This window comes from Lontra canadensis, unplaced genomic scaffold (genome assembly GCF_010015895.1).
Source record: "Lontra canadensis isolate GAN:19392208 unplaced genomic scaffold, GSC_riverotter_1.0 scaffold54, whole genome shotgun sequence".
Lineage (NCBI taxonomy): Eukaryota > Metazoa > Chordata > Mammalia > Carnivora > Mustelidae > Lontra > Lontra canadensis.
This window is the reverse complement of record NW_022631048.1, coordinates 9,185,505-9,205,941: the sequence shown is the minus strand read 5'-3', so window position 1 is coordinate 9,205,941 and position 20,437 is coordinate 9,185,505. Positions and strand designations below refer to the sequence as shown.

General features: G+C 48.0%; 1 protein-coding gene across 2 annotated transcripts in view; it reads right to left on the bottom strand.

The window, feature by feature from the left end:
* Positions 1 to 20,437, bottom strand: part of COBL (cordon-bleu WH2 repeat protein) — a 261,810-nt gene that overhangs the window by 99,290 nt on the left and 142,083 nt on the right. For both annotated transcript variants that reach the window (XM_032874994.1, XM_032874993.1), the window contains exon 8: positions 15,239 to 15,421. In XM_032874994.1, the coding sequence (XP_032730885.1) occupies positions 15,239 to 15,421 (183 nt within the window). The remainder of the gene's footprint in view (positions 1 to 15,238; positions 15,422 to 20,437) is intronic.

Here is a 20,437-nt window from a genome sequence, read left to right as displayed (position 1 = left end):
AAAGTAAGTAAAGTTCATAAGGGGAAAAAGTAAGATTGTGTATCTCAAATACAGGTCAATTATCTGTTGCACTAATGCCTTTGCAGTCAACAACCCATGTGCCCTGCCTCCCAACCTAAACAGGCAGAGGCTGATAGTCATTATTTCAGTGTTTCCCAAGTTATTCCCTGGGTAAGGCTGTTCACTTAAAAAGACTATTTATCTATGGAGGGCTTCACATATTTGAAAATCCGTGCAATTTTGCAAGCTCCGCTACAAGTTCTGTTAATACACCAGCCTTCCCAAACCACCTTGGTTAAGTAGAGAGGTATAGGTGTTATCCTTATCCTACTTTTGAGGATACAGGACCCAGGAAAGTTGATTGGCAAGTCCTTTCGGGTGACCTGTCCAAAGTTATACAGGTGGCAAATGGAGGAGAAAGACCATACAACCTCCAAGTGAACAGATCTCATTTAAATACACAAAGTCTTCTTTTTCCCTCAGCAAAGACACATACCATGCTTTCAGATTTCTTGCTGGAGTCCTTTTTTGGTGACCTTTACATAGGAGACAAAGTAAATAGTAAATAGGGTAGTATGGGAAAAAAAGAGAGAGAGAGAAAACTCCAGAGCCGTTTATAACTCTAGCCTGAGTGGACCAGAGAGGGACATGACAATGTTGTCCAAACGGTGTGATGTGAAGAGGGGAGAAAGTACATGGAATGGGAGGTGAAGGATTTACAGTGTAAGTTATTTCACTGGTAAATAAATCTACCCACGAAAAGTGTCTTAGGATCAGTGAACCTTCACTGAAAATTTTTGACTCAGTAGAGCGCCTGGGTGGCTCAGTCGGTGAAGCATCTGCCTTTGGCTCAGGTCATGATCTCAGGGTCCTGGCATGGAGTTCTGCATCTGGCTCCCTGCTCGGTAGGGAGTCTGCTTCTCCCTCTGCCCCTCACTCTGCTTGTGCTTTCTCTCAAGCTCTCTCTCAAATAAATAAACAAAATCTTTTTTTAAAAATGATTTCATTAAAGAATTTACCTTTTAAAGGAAATGGTGAAATCACTTATTAATAATCATTTATTTTTAAGGGGGTGAATCACTATTATCTTTAGTTAATTTAATTGCATAAAATATATGAAATATAAAAATAAATTTTTATTTAAGTTTGATTAATTAACAAGTAGTGTATTATTAGTTTCAGAGGAAAAGAAATTTTAAGTCTGTGGTTCAGTAGCGTTAGGCACATTCCAAGTGTATAACCAACCTCTAGAACTCTTCATCTTGCAAAATGGAAAGTCAGTGCTCACAGAATAACTCCTTGCTCTCCGTCCCCAGCCCCTGGAAGCCCGCAGTATACTTTGTGGCTCTATGATTCTGACAACTCTGGAGATCTCATGTAGGTGGACTCACACTGTATTTGTCTTTTTGGGATGGGCTTCTATCACTTAGCACAATGTCAAGGGTCACAGCAGGTGTCAGAAAGTCTTTCCTTTTTAAGGCCAAAGATACCCGCTGTATGGGTCTACTGCCTTTGCTATCCCTTTCTCCATCTATGAGAGCTCTGGTTGCTTCTGCCTCTTGGCTGTCGTGAATAATGCTGCCAACAGCTTGGGGGTGAAAATATCCGGAGACTCCATTTCTTTTGGTTATATACCCCAAAGTGGAAGTGCTGGATCATACGGTAATTCTTCTTTTAATTTTTTCAAGAATTGCCATACTGGTTTTCATAGTGGCTGCACCATTTCACATTCCCACCAAGAGTGCACAAAGGTTCTAATTTCCCCACGGCTTGGACCACAGCTGTTATTTTCTGTTTTGGGGTTTTTCATTTGTTTGTTTGTTTGGTTGGTTGGTTTGATAGTAGCCATGCTAATGGGGTGTGAGGGCTTGTCTCGTCTTGGTTTTGGTTCGTAATCCCCTCGTCATTAGTGATGCTGAGCACCCTTCCTGGGCTTACTGGCCGTCTGCATCTTTTCTTCATAGAAATGTCTATTCAAGTCTTTTGTTTATTTTTGAGTTAATTCTTATTGTTGCCTTATATACCTTCTTTATGTATTCTGGATATTAATGCTTTATCAGATATATGATTGGCAACTATTTTCTCCCATTGTAGGTTGCCTGGTCACCCTGTTGATTGTGTCCTTTGATACAGACAAGTACAGCTTCACAGAGACTCACACTGTGTGAAGCTGGCTGAGAAATAAATCAAATGTTTCTAAACAGAAGGGCAAGCAAGCACAATGCAGCCAGACCAGAGAAGTCTGGGAAGGAAGTTTAAGACCAAGTGGGGCTGCCCTTGGCTCTGCCCTTGGCGCTCGGTTCCAAAGGCCCGATGATGCCTCCAAGAGAGGAATTAGGGTCTTTTACATGAAAAATTTATAAAACCCACTGTTCTGATTGTTGGGTATCAGGGTGATTGGAAAGAGTCCTAAAAATATTCAGATACAAAGAAGCAACACGCAAAGGTAAGAAAAACAATGAAACCACATTTTACCAGGTTCTCTTTATAACAAGAAACACACAGACCGTTGGTTACCATGATCGACAGCCAAAACCAAAGTGACAAGAGGGACAGAGCATGAGGACGAGAACTGCACACTTAAACAGTGAACCGGTAAGCCCTGTGAGGATACCACATAAAGCCCAGCTTCCCTTTCCTTTGTGTCAACCACAAGGTGAACCTGGAGGAAAGCAGCAAGCTCGCTTTTCATTGTGATGTTATCACAGGGGCCTCCATAAATATCGCACTTGGACAACAGCTAAAAATACATGAGAATCGAATCTTCAAATAAGCTTGCTTCTGTGGCTGGAAGTGTCGGGGAGGAAAGGGCTCGTAACAAAATGTGGATGTAAAACCATGAAAATAGCTCCCACTTCCTTTCTCTGCAAACTCTCCGTGTCCTCCACCCTGTGATCTCCACCCAAGGAAGTTCGTCTGTGGCACCGACTGTTTTCCTAGGCTCGGCAACGGGATGGGACACTCCAGGTTCACATGGATGTTTGTTTTGATGAAGGAATAAGACTTCCTCTGAACACAATGCAGATCTGCATCTTTGCCTCCTCGCGGAAGAAGGAAACGTCCCAAATAAGCAATCTCCCAGCATTTCCACTTCCCCAACATTAAAAAAAAAAAAAGCAAAAAGCAAAAAACCTGTTCTCCATCATAATACATTTTGTATTCACTTTTCCATTTTTAGGATCTAAACAAAACTTAGATGTGGCTGTTTCTTTCAAGAGGAAAGTGTGCAAATGTATTCTTTAATGTTGTACTACTTTTGATGATTTGCTAACCAGGAAGATGTACTTTATATCTGGAACATTTGTTTGTTTGTTTTAAAGACCTCATTTATTTATTTGGAGAGAGAGCACAAGGTAGGGGGAGTGACAGAGGAGAAGAAGGGTCCCCGCTGAGCAGGGAGCCCAACGCAGGACTTGATCCTGGGACTCCAGGATCATGACCTGAGGTGAAGGCAGTTGCTTAACCAACCGACTGAGCCAACCAGGCATCCCTATCTGCAACATTTGAAGACTCAATAACAGAATTATGTTTTAAAGTGTTGCCTCAAAAGCAGATTGAGTTAGACTAGGTCCAAAAGAGACTTACACGGTCCCACTTGTTTTATCCTTTCTTCCTGTCAAGACTCCTGAAGCCCCATTACACACCGGAAAAGCGATTTTTGCAAACTGGGTAGAGCCACAGAAAAAATAAAAAAATATAAAAGGGTTCCAGAGTAGTCCAGCTTCTGCATTTTTGGCTCGGGCAACCCAAATGACATCCAGTCCCCTGACTTGGTCACCCTGCCCGGAGAGCAGCAGGTTGGTGTTCCTCAGGACGAGGCTGCCAGGTTTGCTCCATTTCCCCGACAAAGGGCACATACAGAGGTGAACGGATTCTGTCCTGACTCTGCTAGATGTTCACACTGTAGGGTCACCTCCACTAGAAGTGGGACGGGCTGTCGAGAAACAGCTCCAAGCACTTGGGAGCATGGAGAATTCACTCTGTGGGACGATCAGGGGATCTGCGGTGCAGAATGGGGGGGGGCATATGTTGTTCTTCCAAGATGATTTTTAGAATTTTTTTTTTTTTAAGATTTATTTATTTTAGACAGAGAGAGAGAGAGTGCGGCGCACATGGGGAGGGTCAGAGGGAGAAAGTGAGACTTTAGCGGACTCTGTGCTGAGCATGGAGCCGGATGCAGAGCTCGATCTCATGACCCTGAGATCATGACCTGACTGAAACCAAGAGTCGGACGCTTAACTGACTGTGCCCCCTAGAATTGTTTTTAATTTGGAGGTTTTCATTCTCCCCTAGCAAACACATGCCTTCTCAGTCAATGCTGAGTAAATGAACATGATCCCCTCCCTCCAGCAGTTTCAAACCTTCTACTCACTTGAGAATCTACATCACAAGAGAGGAAGGTAGCGTGGTGGTAATGATACACCAGGACCTGCCATCACCTGAGCCGCAGGGCATCTCCTGCTGTGGGAGGAGCTGGGGGATAGAGCTGGGGTTCCAGCCCACGTCTCCCACTCAAACACAATGCCACCCAATGGCCCCACATTTCCCTCTGATCCTATTCCGCGCCCACACGGGAGAACTTCCTGCCAGGAAGATGTTTCCGCAGACCGACTTCTGCCACTTACTGGTGTGGCCCTGGGACCGCTCTTCACCGTGGCAGACCTGTGTCCTCATTGGTACCATGCAGGCAGGACTAGTGCCTATTCCATGCAGATATGATACATGTGAGGTTGAATGAGATGCTGACCTTTGTGAGGTCCTAGCAGAGTAGCTGAAACACAAGGACTGAGCCATTGCTGGGTCACTGTAATTGTCTTCATGCTGACCTTGGGACCAGCTGGCTGAGGACCGGATGACCTGGAAATCTTCCTGCGGCTGACTGTACTCTGCACGTGGTCGGCGTGGCACAACGGCCTTCAGCGCCCATGGAGCTAACAGTTGAAACTGTACCTGCCGGGACAGACTGTCCTTCTAGGCCAGGACTGTATCCACGATGCATGCCACCTGCTGGGAAGGAATCTAAAGTGACACTTTCACCCAGCCTTGTCTCTGGCCCCTGGCATGGGAATTAGCGGGTAATCATGAAAAGTAAAGATGCAAGGGAGATTTCCCCATAGATTGGACGCCTATGCCATTATCTACCCAGACCAGGGCCATTCCCTGGTGTTGGGGACATAAGACGTCTGCTCCAATTAAATACTAAGAGTCTTTAAAGCACTGAATCTTACTTGCTCTCGAATTCCTTATGGCCAAGAAAACTGTATATAAACAGAAACCCAGCTTCCTTTTGTTATGGACTAAATTCTGCACACACTGACCACCCCCCAAATTTGTACCTTGAAGTCCTAATCCCCGTACCTCAGAATGTACTGTATTTGGAGAGAGGGTCTTTAAAGAGGTGATTAAATCAAAACGAGACCATTAGAGCAATTCCCATATTCCTTGTAGAAGAGGGAGAGACCCGTGCATGTGCGTCGGGAAGGCCATGCGAGCACGTGGGACAGAGATGACCACCTCTAAGCCTTGAGAGGCCTCTGGAACTACTACAAGTTCCACAAAGGCTTTCCTCAGACAGGGCCTTGGGCAAGCCAGTCACACTCGGCACACTTGTGCCCTATGAAGAGGAGCCCACAGTCCCTATAACAGTGGCTATGACAGTGTAAGGTGACGTGGCATTGCCTTGCCAGGCGAGCACGTGAGTGCCACATAGTGCTTCCCCACATCATCATGCCAGCACCCCAGCTCTGCCTCATGGAAGACTCTTTTCTATATTCCATGAAGACAAGCATTTCTAGAATAGTGGGCCCATGCACTGGTCCCATTCTGTCCTCTGGACGTAGCCTCTGCTCAGGACAGGAACTCGTCACATCCCAGTGAGCCTTTACATTCCTCTGCTTAAGTATCCTCATTTCTGCTATTTCTAGACTCTCCAGTTTCTAGAATGTTCTCTTCCTAGCATATTTTCATTTTTTTCCTCTCAAAATGTGGTATCGAGGCACCGTCCCTCCAGGGGACAAGTTGTGTGGGACCAGAGCCACCTCTCCCCCAGCATCACACTACTGTAAACCCTTCCCAGGCTCAAATGACTGCCGGCTCCCCCAAAATGCCTGTGCCTTTTCCTCAGCTGCAACCATTCTAGCACCGGAAATCTGGGGGCGCCAGGGTCGGCCTTGGATTGGAACCCATGGAGCAGCCTTGATAGGATGTGGGTGTGGGGTTACGCTTGTCCAGAGCCTACAACACGGGGGTCACGGGAGCGACGGAGCTAGGGGCTGTTAGAGACCCTGACGCCCCCTCAGCCCCGAATGTCACCCCACTGAGGATCACTCTGGGTCCTGGCAGGCCTCCTGCCCAGCTGGCCCAGCACCCGAGCCTCCGGGGGATACGCACACCATGCGAGCCATCAAGCTCAAGGCCCATTCTCCCTGTGGGTGTCGCCGGAGGCCTTCCAGGTAGACCACTGTCCATTTATCATGGCTGAAGAGAAGCCACGCAGCTCGCAGGCCCTTCTGTCATCAGCCCACACTCGTGTGTTTATGAAACGCTCAGTGATGGGAGACTGCACGCCAGGCATTGTGCGTGGGGCTGGGATGTACCGGGAACAGGTCACGTCCGTGGTCGGGATTCAGCCAAGTGGACGGCCGAGTCTACACTGCGTGCTCAAGGCCGTAGGGACAGGGACGGGCACTGAGGCTCTGCAGAGGGGCACCTTACTGATCTCTGCTGAGAGACCCTCTGAGGAGAGCGACAGGCCACTACAAAGTGACTGAAGTGGAAAATCCCAAATGCTGTAAAATGTCCTACAAGTCACAGTGTCCGGGGTATCGCTCATCATGCCCGCAGACAGGGACAGGGGCCGTGGAGAGGGGAATGCACCCCCCAGCCCATCAGACAGCCGCCTCCAACCCAAATGCATGGGACAACGTGCCTGGGAGAAGAAGTAGGCTTTTATCCTGAGGGAAACCACAACAGCAGGGAACAAACACATCACAGCGGTTTTGCACTCTGCTGAGGGGAAGAGGCAGCCAGGAAAATGCTTTTTTTTTTTTTCCATAGGAAGTCACTGGTTTGGGCAAAAAGCGGGGGAGGGGGCCTTCTGGGGAGAGGGGTGCTCTGCCTGCCTTTTGTTGACGAAGTCTCAGTTTTATAAAGAAAGAAACACTCAAGGTGGGCCCAGAAACAAACATACAGAGAAAGCCAAAGGCCTCAATCTTCCTTCCTGCCTGCCAAGGACAGGGCAGGGCTGGCGGGAGGAGGACAGGGACAGAGAGGGGCTTTCCTGCTGGGTGACCGGGCAGTGGAAGGGGCCATCTGCAGCCACTCCACCCCCTGAGGCAGAGACGCTCTGCTGAGTTACCAACGTGCAGCTCCAAGACACAAAGGGCTAAGCCCTGGCCTCCTCCTGACCTTCAGAGGAGGGCCAGGCACCGCCACACGGGAAGGAAATGGAAACATGGCGCTCCCACGGTATTCCAGAACATTAAAGTGCGTCGCTCAGTCAACAGTGGGGAGGTGGAAAGCCCCCCGTCACCCCTGAGAGGAAGCCTGGCAGCTGCCCTGGGATTGTAAGGACGTCTGTTCAAACCCTGGGACGAGTCCCTGACACGCAGGGCTCCCCGCCTGGATGCCGGCTCTGCCTCCTCACCAAGGCCTGTGTGTCGCTGACAAAGTCACAGACGGAAAGTGGCCGCCCGAGGCACATTGACCTCCACAGGTCTGCCTCTGCAGGTCGGGGCACAGGCCCCAGCCCCTCCAGTTTAGAAGGGTCCCCATGCACAGCGGAGGATGCCCAGTGGGTCTGAGCCCTTGGCTGTGCCGTCTCTGACCAGCAGTGGGCCTGGCCTGACTCAGTTTCCTCACCTTGGTTGAAGAAGGGCCGTCACAATGAGCAAATTCTCCAGGGGGGCTGTGCGGGTGAGGCCAACAATTCACGCAGCCTTATGGACAGAGGAAGAGAGCCACACACACGGAGAGATACACACGTGTCCGGGCATGGGTTATTTTCGAAGAAAACCAGAGACACACAGAAAGGAGGTGGGGAGGGGGGAAGGCGAGAGAAGGGAGAGCTTCCCTCTCTGCTGCTTCCCTTGGAAGTCTTCCATTTCGTCTCTAGACTGCGGGAGGCTCCTGCATCTGCTTAACAGATGAGAAATGTACTACGGGGCAGGGTCGCGCCCATGGCTCCTTCCCCTCCCCTGGGCTGCAGGTGCCCCATTCTGCTCATCCTCATGGAGCACAGGTGAGCAGGGGAATGTGTGTATCTGTGTGTGCGCGTGTGTGCGTGTCCCGTCTTCAGAGGCTGACCATTCCCGGGAGTCCCTGTCCCCGCAGCAGCTCCTGCCCACAGAGGCTCCTCCATGCCCGTTTCCACACACAGTTCCCACACCTCCGCCCGTCTACACTGGAGGGTCATTTCCAGCTCCGGCATCTGGCAGAAGCTTGCACCTGTCAGGCTCATACACAGTCTCTTCCTGCAGCGACGAGCATATAGTACGGGTTCTGGACCGATGTGTCGCCATTTCTAAGTAGGCTCTGTGAGCAGCGCAGCTCATTACCCTTCGCATTCTATTGTGAAATCATTGGTTTTGACTTAGAGAGGACGCGTCTTCACATGCCTGATAAACGAATTATGTATGCACAAAGTGAATTAATGCACATGTTCACCAATGTGGTGACACCGTGTTAGACCCTGAGACATTCCAGTGAGTCCAGAGGCGATGTCCCCGCCTCTGGGCTTCCGTGTCAGAACTGGAAGAGAAACAGGACAGAACAGGAGATGGCACAGACTGGGACCAGAGGCGGGACGGTCGCGGAGGCCTTGTTGGGGATGTGACCTCTAAGCAGGGTGTGCGTGAGGGAAGAACGTGATGGAGGCTGCGTGGACAGGACAAGTTAAAGGTCTTTTTGGGCAGGGGGTGAGGGGCACCGGCAGAAGAGCTGGGCCCGGAGCGTGGAGGCCGGCAGGGCGAGGTAAGAAGTGGGGTTATTCTCCAGTGTATGCAAAGGGGAGATGGGCCCCCGCTTCTGGTGTGGCAAGCGTTGCCCTAGTAGTGTCTGCAGTCGGAGGGGCAGGGGCAGAAGTGGGGACCACGGAAGAGGCCGCTGCAGTGGGGGTCGGCCCAGGGGAGTGAGAGAGCCTGGCCCAGGGCGCTAAGGTGGGTGAAGCTGGGGGGGGTGGCTGGCTGCGGGATCAGGCCTTGCTGACTGGCGCGTGACAAAGAGAAGTGAGTCTGTAGACCTGTCCTCCTGTCACACAGGGGTCGGTCCAGGTGGGGCCTCTTCCCCTCCTGGGTCCCCGGCATGCGGGCAGATTGAAGGGACCACTCTTCTCTCTTGCGCTGACCTTCAAATCCTGCCTGGTCAGTGCAGCGCTCTGGGAAGCCAAATGCACGAGCAGCTCCTGTGAGTACCGCCCACACGCCGGAGGTCATCAAAGGTCTTTGATTACTATGAAGAATAATTTTTTTAAAAATATGTAATTATTTATTTGAGAGAGAGAGAGAGAGAGAACGTGAGCGTACGAGCAGGGGGAGTGGGAGAGAGAGAAGTTGACTCCCCACTGAGCAGGGAGCCTGATGCAGGACTTGATCCCATGACCCGAGCCGAAGGCAGACGCTTAACCCATTGAGCAACCTGTGCTCCTGAAAAGTAATTGAGGAATAATTTTTGAAATTTGAAAAGTCTCTAAGCATCATCCGCTTTGCCAGAAACAAATTAACCATCACTGTGAGGCAGGACAGAGAACTCAGAGAAGCCTTCACCCCAGGAGGACCTTGGACATGGCTCCACGGAAATAGGGATCCCATTCACCCCGACATCCTCAATATCATAAGCAACGACGTCCGTCCTAACAGCAGAGAGGAGAGCGCATTTGAGCTCACCCTGGTGTGGGGCTGATCTGTGGCCCTGCTCGGTGTGGACTCCCCCGCCCCAGGGCTGCCGTGCTGGGGCCTTCTCTCTGCTGTGGACTGGGACTCAGAACGAGGTCAGGAACGTGCCAGAATGAGGTGATACACTGTCACAGAAACCGTCAAATGCGCACTTTAGCTCTGGATGAAATGTTTCACTGGGGGTATGCTCAGCAAGGTTTTACGATCTCTCGTAATATTCTAATCACCTGATTCTCATGATGTTTCCAGAAATGGAACCTCAAGCAGGAATACTTTTGCCTAATTTCTCACATGTGCAGATTACCCTATTTACACAGTACAAAACGCTGCGTGTTTCTGTGTACATCGCACCAAGATACTCAAGGAATGAGTATCTATCCTCGCTCTTAAGTTTGCAAACCGCAGCCGTTCAACTAGTTATCAAATACACAAGCAATGTTTCATGGACAAACATACCAGTAACTGATCATAGCACCAAGCTCCCCCATCTCTCATTTTAACGGCCAATACCACCAGCTCTTTTCATCCCAGTGCAACAAACCTGAGCTCACGTACAAGTGCGCTTGTCACGTTGAAAGTTTATGGCGTTGAACGCTTTCTGCGATGAACGCAATAATTCAAGTACTATGGGACAACAGAAGGCCTGGATAGCTAAAATACTTTTTGAATCACTTTTACTTACAATAAAAAAGGATTTATAGTTGTTACAGGCACAACAGCAGGCATAGAAGAACCATGTGCCAACTGAAAAAATAATGAAGAGCTGTTTATTCTACATTTGTGGAAAATAACTCACGTTAGACAGCACAGCATTTTCTAGTAAAAGTCCCACACGTTATTCTTTAATCAACTGACAGAGAGAACAGCGAAAGAAGCCGCTCTGTCGCCAGCAAAGTGTTGTACAGAGGCAGAGGTGAGCAAGTGTGATGTACAGGATTACTTTGATCCTGAACAGGTAAACTGAGTCACCTAATGGATTACTGGCCAGGATTCTACTCCCATTCTTCTCAGAGACAGGGCCCCAAAGGCTTAAAGGGATGAGCAACCGTGTCCCGATACTCTCGGACGGTGTGGACTAGTGAACAGGGTGTTCAGTCTGTGACTAACAGCAAAAATGCCACGAGGGGGCTGTGGCACCATTTAACAGGTTGAACATGCCCCAGGGGCATGGCAACTTTCTGCACTGCCTTTCATGTTTGCAGCAGGGCAGAGTTTAATTTTTAGGTTTAGTCCCCCGCTTGGCTCATGCAGGAGTCTGGCCCAGCCATACAGGCTTCCCCCTGCACGCCCAGCCCTCCCTGCCTCAGGCTCCCAGATCCCCTGATACCCGGCTCTCACTCCACCTGTTTGTGTGGTCTGCACACCTCAGGGATGGAGGGGTGGGAGAGGAGGGACTCACCAAAGACTACAAGGAGTGACAGAGCTGGGATCTGGACTCAGGAAGCCGCTCCAGGCCCCCTGCTCTGACCTCTACATCATGAACCTGGGAAGGCTGCTTTTAGTGTTCCCATTCTGCAGAGGAGGAAAACGAAGGACCAGAGAGTGACTGGAGAGGGGCCCGTGTGGGCGCCTGTGTCTGCAGCCCTGCTCACAGTGAGTCCAGCTGGTCCATAGCTGGAGGGGTTATGACAAGGCACAGGAAGACAAGTCTCCCTGGGGACAGCTGCATACAAAAGGGGTCAGGCCCACACACAGCAGCAGCAAGCAAGGACTATGCGCTTGATCAGGGCCAGGGACAAGGTGCCAGGTCATCTCAGAAGAACGGAGTGAGGACTTTGTGGAATCTCAAAGACAAAAGGAAGGAAAATCCTCTCTGGAAGGGGCAATCCCTCTGTCCCTCCCCTGAGCACTCCTGGGGTCCCAGCAAGAAGAAGCAAGAGCTATTTATCCATCTTAACATCCAACGTCAGGCCCCAGCTCACACCATGGCGACCTGCACCCAAGTATTATTACATAGCTCGGATTCGTTCATTTCCAGGTAACTTTGCTGCTGGAGACTCTCCCCAGATCTGTTCAGAATATTTACACCGCGTGGCCTCTCCACACTGGTTAGTTCCGAGTCTGCGTGGGCGGATCAGGGTGATGCAGAACATGGCGCGGTGGTTCTCAAAGCGGGGTTTGCCTGGGAACCTGCTGGAATGCCCGTTCTCAGGCCCTGCCCCAGACCTCCTGAATCAGAAACTCTCAGGGCAGAGCTAAGTCAAGTGGGTTTTACCAAGCCCTTTGGGGGTGATTCTGATGCTCACTTAAGTCTGAAAAATACTGACAGCATATGGTACCCTCACATATATATCATCCCTGTCTGAAAGTTCCTCTTGATTAAAACTACATTCAAGGTACCAGGGGACGGGAGGACAGCTGGCCCAGACAGCGCTTCTCCTCCGGAAAGATAACACATCTCTTCACCTGTCTTGCCAATTTCTCTGCTAACAGGCCTGCACAAGGACACCGTTAATTTCTTCCATTGGCTCCAACACCTCTGGGAAACACTCCTTGAAATGTAGGTTCAGAAATTACAAATACCAATGACCATGCCGCGATTATCATCCGGTAACAAACAGGCATGCAAAGATGGCGTTTTTGAGAATGTTTCCCAAGAGCCAGGATACAGCTGAAATTGCTCCCCCTCTAAGACCTGAATACAGAAACACCTAATTTTTCAGACCAGATGATAAGAAAAAATCTTCTCAAGTAAGAAAATCAATGCATGTTCCTTTTCCAAAACTAGTCATGTCCTTGAAAAAATAAGCCTTTCCTTTTCATTCAGGATATTGGTGTTAGCAACAGTTGCATATAAATAAGGCTTTCCAAACAAACATCTTATCTTTATATGGAAGGAAGTTCATGAAGAAGGAATTGACGTTTTTCCCCAACAATGACAACAACACATTTTTGGGTTCCTTTCCCAGAAATTAGTAAATAACAAAATACCTTTCATTTAAAAAGGAAAAAAAAATGGTCCTAGCAAATGCTCAAATTTAATCCATATGCCACTCATATGCTTTAAAAAGGAGAGGGTTTCTGGGAGCCAATTTCTCCACTCATTCGGTGCCAAATAAAACAGATTTCAGTAAAAAGCTGTTACTGCCTCGCAGGGAACCCTGTTCATTATTCAGGGTATAGAGAACTATTTATTTTTCATTCAGAATTCCTGATTCTCTACCTACTATACATTCTCCCACTCCAGCAGACTTTATCCACTCTGGAGAAGCACGTTAAAATCTGAAAAACACAACAGCTTCTCTGGATGGAAGACTGTTTTACAAAGGCTGGTCGGACTTCACAGGTACACACTCTAACATTAGGGAAATGCAATTCTCATTGAAAACAAACAAACAAACATAAGGAACCATGATCCTAGAATTCGTGACTTTCACTGCAAAAGAAACATCCCTCCCAATCGAAAGCAAAAAGACGTCGCCACAGGGGACTGGATGAAAAGTGCTAAATGCTGGCAACATGGTCTGCGGGTTACGAAAAAGTTCTGACTCTAAACCCCGGCATAACAGGGAGGCCCGCAGCACACACACCTCCCGGAGGTCACTATGCTGGCTTGTCACCCTTTAACCATGCAAGTGTACCAAATGAGGGGCTAGTTGTGCCTAAAGGTCTTCGTATCAAGAGATAGCTAAGACATCGTGAAGACCTCAGAAAAACCTCGTGGCATTAGAAAATGCTTAAGAAACACAAAAATCAAAATACTTTCTACTAAAATACACCATGTTGCAGGCCTTCCCAACAGATCCGCAGGGCATGGCTGGAAAAGGTCTATAGGTGGGAATGAGGCCAGGGCAGGGGGGGTCTCTGGGAATAAAGATCACCCCTGGAGGGAAAGGGGAAGATTTGTTAAGATTTACGAAGACGGATGGACAGGGGCACCTCAGTAGCCTGGGTGATTAAGCGTCTGACTTGGTTTTGACTCAGATCATGACCTCAAGGTCATGAGATCGAGCCCCTCGCTGGGTTCTGCGCTCAGCATGGAGTCTGCTTGGGCCCCTCTCCGTCTCCCCCTGCTCCTCCCCCTGCTTGCATGCTCTCTCTATCTCCCTCTAAAATAATAAGTCTTAGACAAAACAAAACAAAAAGACTGATGGACAGGCCAACAACCAGGATGAAAAGGAAACGGAGTGAGAAGTCTGTGGCTCCAGAGAGCCCCTCGGGGAACTTCTAAGCATGACTCCAGGCCAAGCCTCCCACCTGGTAGGTACAGACTTTGTTCCCAGTTTGTTTTAAGAGAAGCCATTGTAAGAATGAGTGAAAGAGGGCTCCAGCAGGAAGGTAAAGCATTCAGCTCATATGACGCAGGAACACGCCGAGGGACACTGCGGCAGAAGGAGAGGACATTAAGCCCATGTGAGAATAAATGCGGGTTCTAGAATGCTCCTGTTTGCTGTGTGGTATCCTCGCCCCCTACCCGCAGCCTCCGCCAGGAACCTGGAGCGCCCATCGCTGGGAAACCTCGCAGCTTCATGAAGAATAATGCATCCTTACCTACTCTGCAGGTTGACCCCGTGTCTCGGCACACATCCGGAGCAGGCCTGCTGGGGGCACTCATCTTCTCCGGGATTCAACAGCCTGCTCCCATCCTGGCCATCCCGGGGGCTGGTCCCTGCCACTGCCCACCCCAATGAGGAAGGATGCTGGAGAACACACAGTGGACTTCCCAGGTCGACCACGCCCCACTCCGAGCCACCAGAAGAGCAGCCACGGTCAAGGAGCCGCCTGGCTCCCGAGAAGCAAGGTCTGGGGACTTCCACTAGCACTATACGGTTGTGCAGACACATGCCAGGAGAGAAGGCCAGTTGAGACCCCAGAACCTGGGGACAAAGGCTCTTTCCCGTCCACATGTAATGACAACTCCTTGCAAAGGGATTAAGTTGCTCTAAGATAAATTTAACACACGTGGCTTCATACACACGCAGTATCCACAGGTGTTGTAGCACAGAGAGCGACTCCTCCCTGCTCTCTTGTGAGTCTGACTTATGTGGATGTCACCTATCGTCCCTTCCCCATACACTCTCCAGATTCTCGCAGTGCCCTGACCCACGCGATTTTCTCACAAAGTGATCCTGACAATGCCCCAGACTCCAACGCGGAGGAGAGAACAGACGCCAGTCGGCAAGCACAAGCCTCTTGGGACTAAAAGCACAAAAGCTTTCCCGCCTCCCGCGGCTGAAGTAACTTCGGCATCTCACCTTGAGTTCTACGGGAAGCTTCACTTTTCGCCCCAACGCTCTCCCTGCTAAAACCACCAACCTGAAGGATCGCAGGGCATGCAGGAAACTTCTAGAGAGAATCACGCGTCCATCTAGCGGATGCGCTGGTCCCGAGAGCCGCCCTCCGCCTACCTTTTCCGAGACTTTGTCCTGCGCTGGTGGCCCCGCGCCTGGCAGGGTCGGGGGAGGGGGCGCCCGCCGCTTCTTCAGGTCCGACCTCACAGACACCCCTGAGATGTTGCTGAGCGACAGGGATGGGCCCAACTTGACGGAGCGGGAGTTCACCGATGGGGAGTTGGGCGTCGTCAGGCAGCCCTGCGAGGGGAGAGACAGAAAAGCTCATCAGTGCAAGGTGACTTCTCTGGGGGCCGACGCTCCAGCCTGACCCCAGCTGCCAAACCGCCCCTCCAAGCCTCTAATATCATTGCCACCGATGGGCTCGGATGGTCCGTGTTCTCACTGCCCCTCACAGCCGAAGCCGCTGCTGCAAGGTTTATTTTTGTCGCCATGAAGGGAACGGTGGATCCTTGCCACCTCCAAGCACACGTACCAGCTGGAACTGGTTACTGCTCGTGACCAAATGCAGGAGCCTTGAACGCGCCGCCTTGAAACCTCAGCCCGTCATAGGAGCTGAAGAGTGGAAGGGAGAGTCAAGAGGAACATGGGTGCTGGAGAAGCCTGTCTTTAGGGGTGCTGATGACACTGACTGCACCTCTGGCCACTCGGTGACCTCTCTCGCCACCACCTGTTCTGGGGTCCTTGGGGACAGACACACACACCCTTAGGAGCGCCCGCCAAAGGAGCTCATGCGGGGAGCTTTCATAAGAATGACGGGTCCTCTGTAGTTAAATACGTAGGGGGGCATCTGGTTGGCTTACTGCTGGAGCATGCGACCCTTGATCACAAGGTTGTGAGTTCAAGCCCCAGGCTGGGCATAGACCTCACTTAAAAAATAAAAATTAAAACAACATGTAAAGGAAACCCATCACATTCAGCAGCAGCCCAGTGTTTCCTGCACTCGGCCTCCAGTCCTATTCTGCTCTGCCGAGCATACTATCATTCGGTTCCCTGAGAACATCTTCGAGACTCAGATTTCCTTGTCCATAAATATTAAAGGCAAAGCAAACACCAAGGTTGCATTGAATGCAAGTCTGTGCTTCCTCGGAGATGCCAAGCGCCAGAGGAATCCAGTGCCTTGTTCATGAAATGCACCATTCCCAAAGGAATGGGGGGGATCTACAGGAAACAGCCCAACACCCAGAAAATCTGTTGATGCCTATTTAGCCTTCCGCAGCAAAATGTAAGGAAAAAAGTATAAATGTTTGCCCTAGTCCTTGCATTATGCAGACAGTGGACTTGTTACTGAGCAAAAAGCTAAAGCAGCACGAACTCTGAAATATCGTTTCTTGCCTTACATCTACCTCCGTATGAACTATGGGGCCCCAAGGAGACAGAACTTGCATTTACTTAATAATGCAACGTGCCCATGATAAAATGACGTCAGTGAAGCAAAGCAGAGGACGATCTTGAAGTCTGGAGCTCCGGCCGTGCTTCCGGGGACGGCTGGCTGGCTCAGACACCCCCAGGGAAAGGGGACTGCGAGCATGTGTTCTGAAGGTTTGTTAAAGCTTATGAAATACGATGGAGAACGAGACACTATGCTGCATGGTTATCTCTGAAGCAGGCATGGCCCTGTTCGGCATCCCGCAAACATGACATTCTGGACCATGCATTTCACAGCCCTGTTGCTAATTGCTCTGTTCACTCCACCCTGTCTAGACTCAGAACGTCAATTCCTCTTGTCCTCAGTCCTCACCACAACTATGTGTGCCTGACTGATCACTCCACACTGCTATGAATTCACCTCTGTCCTCTCCATGCCCTGAGCGTTCTGCGGCTCTGTGCAGAATATTCCCTTAAAAGTACTTTACCGGTCATTCATTGTATACTGATTTCAGGCTTTAATCCTATAATCCGACTGCCTTTAATAGTACTCTGACATCTCAGTGAGGCCCTGAACACGGTTCTCCTGGTGGAGCACCCCCCATGCACACACGGGCAGGGGATCTTACAGTAGGAATGTTCCCATCTTTAGAACAGGAAAATTCCATTGACTTCAAATTGTTGTCAACATCTAGCATATTTCTGTCACGTTAGAGGTGGTTTCTGTCTGCTCTGACACATATTTTTGGGAAGAATGTCCTCTTAAGGGCCAGGTAAGATGATCTTAGAGAAAGCCAGGAGCCCAGAGCATACCTCATCCCAAACCCTTGCAAGCCGTAGGGTCTGTTACCCCCAACAGGGGCTTCTCATGAGCCATTATCTGTGTTGCTGAAACACCACTAAATTTTGATACGACAGGTTTATTTAGTACCGGTCTGCTCCATCTGGGCCACAGAGATCTCTCCCAACACCCCACTATTCCCACTCACAGGCAGGCCAATCTCAGGGTCCACTAGACCAGGGTCCAACAGCACCGCTCGAGAATTCTGCCATTCAGTTGTGTTTCCCAACCTTCAACCCACGGGCGGCCAAAATATTCAAATTATTTTGACTGGCCAGAAGATATCTGCGATTCAATGTTTGTTTTTTTTTTTTTTTTTTTTTACCTTTTGACTCCCTTCATCCATTTCTCCACCCTCCCCACCCTCCACCTCTGGTAACCACTAGCTTTTTTTTTTTTTCTTCTTCTTCTTAGATTGCACGACAAGAGAGATCACACAGTATTTTCTTTCTCTTCCTGATTTATTTCACTTACGTAATGCCCTCAAGGTCCAGCCATTTTGTCACAAGTGGAAGATTTCATTCTTTTTCATGGCTGAATAATATTCTATTATGCATATGTAAAATATATATTATATACACACACATATAGTTTCTTTCTACATGTGTCTGTAGGTTGTTACATGTTTCTATACTTCCACTATTGTAAGTAATGTTGCAATGAACATAGAGATAAGTGCATCTTTTCTCAGTGTTTTCATTTTCTTTGGATAAATACCCAGAAGTGGAATTGCTAGATCTTCCGATAGTCCTGGTTTTACTTTTTGGAGGAACTCTTTTCCATACTGTTTTCTGCAGTGGCTGCACCAATTTACATTCCCATCAACAGTGCATGAGTGTTTCTTTTTTTCCATCCTGAAACTTGTTATTTCTTCTCTCTCTGATTATATCCATTCTACTGGGTGTGAGGTGGCACCTCACTGTGGTTTGGATTTGCAGTTCCCTGATCATGAGTGATGTTGAGCATCTGTTTACCTTTTGGCATCTATATGTCTTTTTTGGAAAAAAAAAAAAAAGTCTATTCAGATCGGCCCACTATTTAACTGGATTGTTTTTTTGCTACTGAATTGTTGGAGTTCTTTATATACATTGGATATTAACCCCTTATCAGATAGATGATTTGCAAATATCTTCTCCCATTCCGTAGATTAATTCCTTTGTTGTGCAGAAGCCTTCCAGTATGATGTAGTCCCACTTGTTTGTTTTTGCTTTTTGTGTCAGATTCAAAAAATCATCACCAAGACCAATGTTAAGGAGCTTACTACTTATGTTTTCTTGTGGGAATGTTATAGTCCCAGGTCTTACATTCAAATCTTTAATCCATTTTGAGTTAGTTTTTGTGTAATGGTAAAAATTAGTGGTCCAGTTTTCCTAACACCATTTATCAAAGACAGCATCCTACCCATTATACATCCTTGGCTCCCCGTGATAAAGGAACTGAGCATACATGCATGAGTTTATTTCTGGGCTCCTTATTCTGTGTCATGGATCTATGTGCCTGTTTTTATGCCAACATTATACTGTACTAATTACTATGGCTTTGTAATACAGTCTGAAGTAAAAGACAGGAATACCTCCAGGTTTGTTGTTCTTTCTCAAGATTTCTCTGGTTATTCAGGGTCTTTTCTGGTTCTCTACAACTTTTATGATTATTTGTTCTATTTCTTGAGAAATGGGATTGGAGTCTTGATAGGCATTGCACTGAATCTGCAGATTGCTTAGGGTAGCATGGACTTTTTAACAATATTAATTCTTGTAATCCATGAGGATGGAATATCTTTTCCTTTATTTGTGTCTTCTTCAATTTCTTTTATTAATGTCTTATAACTTTCAACATACAGGTCTTTCACCTTCTTGGTTAAATTATTCCTTGCTATTTTATTCTTTTTGAGGCAATTGTAAATGGGATTGTTTTCTTAATTTCTTTTCCTGATAGTTTTTATTAGTGTGTAGAAGCACCACTGATTTCTATATATTGATTCCATATGCTGCAACTTTACTGAATTTATTTGTCCTTACATTTTTTTGATGACATCTTTAGGGTTTTCTCTGTATAATATCATGTCATCTGCAAATAGTGACAGTTCTACTTCTTCCTTTCCAATTAGGATGCTTTTTCTTTCTCTTTCTTGCCAAATTGCAATGGCTGGGACTTTCAATACTGTGTTGAATAAAAGTATCAAGGGGGACATCCTGCTCTTGTTCCTGATCTTAGAAGAAAGACTTTCAGCTTTTCACCATTGAGTATGATGATCACAGATGCAAAAAATCTCCACAAAACATCAGCAAGCTGAGTTCAACAGTACATTAACAGGAACACACACCATGATCAAGTGGGATTTATTCCAGGAAGCAAGAATGGTTCAACACCGGTAAATCAGTCAATGCGATACTACCAGATCAAAAAGATGAAGGATAAAAGTCATAGGATCATCTCAGTAGACCCAGAAAAGGCATCTGATATAAGTCAACTTCCATTTACGATAAAAACTCTCAACAAAGTGGGTACAAAGGGAACATATCTCAACATAATAAAAGCCGTAGATGACAAGCCCACAGCTCTGTGTGGGTTAACTCTTACCTTCCTTTTTTCTCCACTTCTGCAATCTGTACATAGAATATAGAAAACAATCTATGGAAGAACTTGGGAGGAAAACACTATTAAGTCGCATATCCTTTAAAATGCTGAGCCATCAGTATTAAATAAAAGGGAAAACCAGGATAATCCATATAGCTCAGAATCAGTAAAGCCTGGCCCATGTCTTATTCCAGTTTGGGGGCTTTTCTCCTGCTACAAAGTAGCAAAGTTTTATAAAGGACAGACCGTGGCTTTCCAGCAAGGGATTTGGTTTCCTGTTCTGGTCCAAATGGGTCAATAACTTTTTTTTTTTTTTTTTTAAATATCAAGTCCTTTTCTGTAGGGGAATGAGTCATGCCCTTCCCTAATGGTTGGCACTGAAATCCGTATTTTGGCTATTACTATCTTATTCTTCAGGGAGTTTTTCTCCTGTGACTTCAGCCCAATAAATCATTAAGGGAAAAGCCATG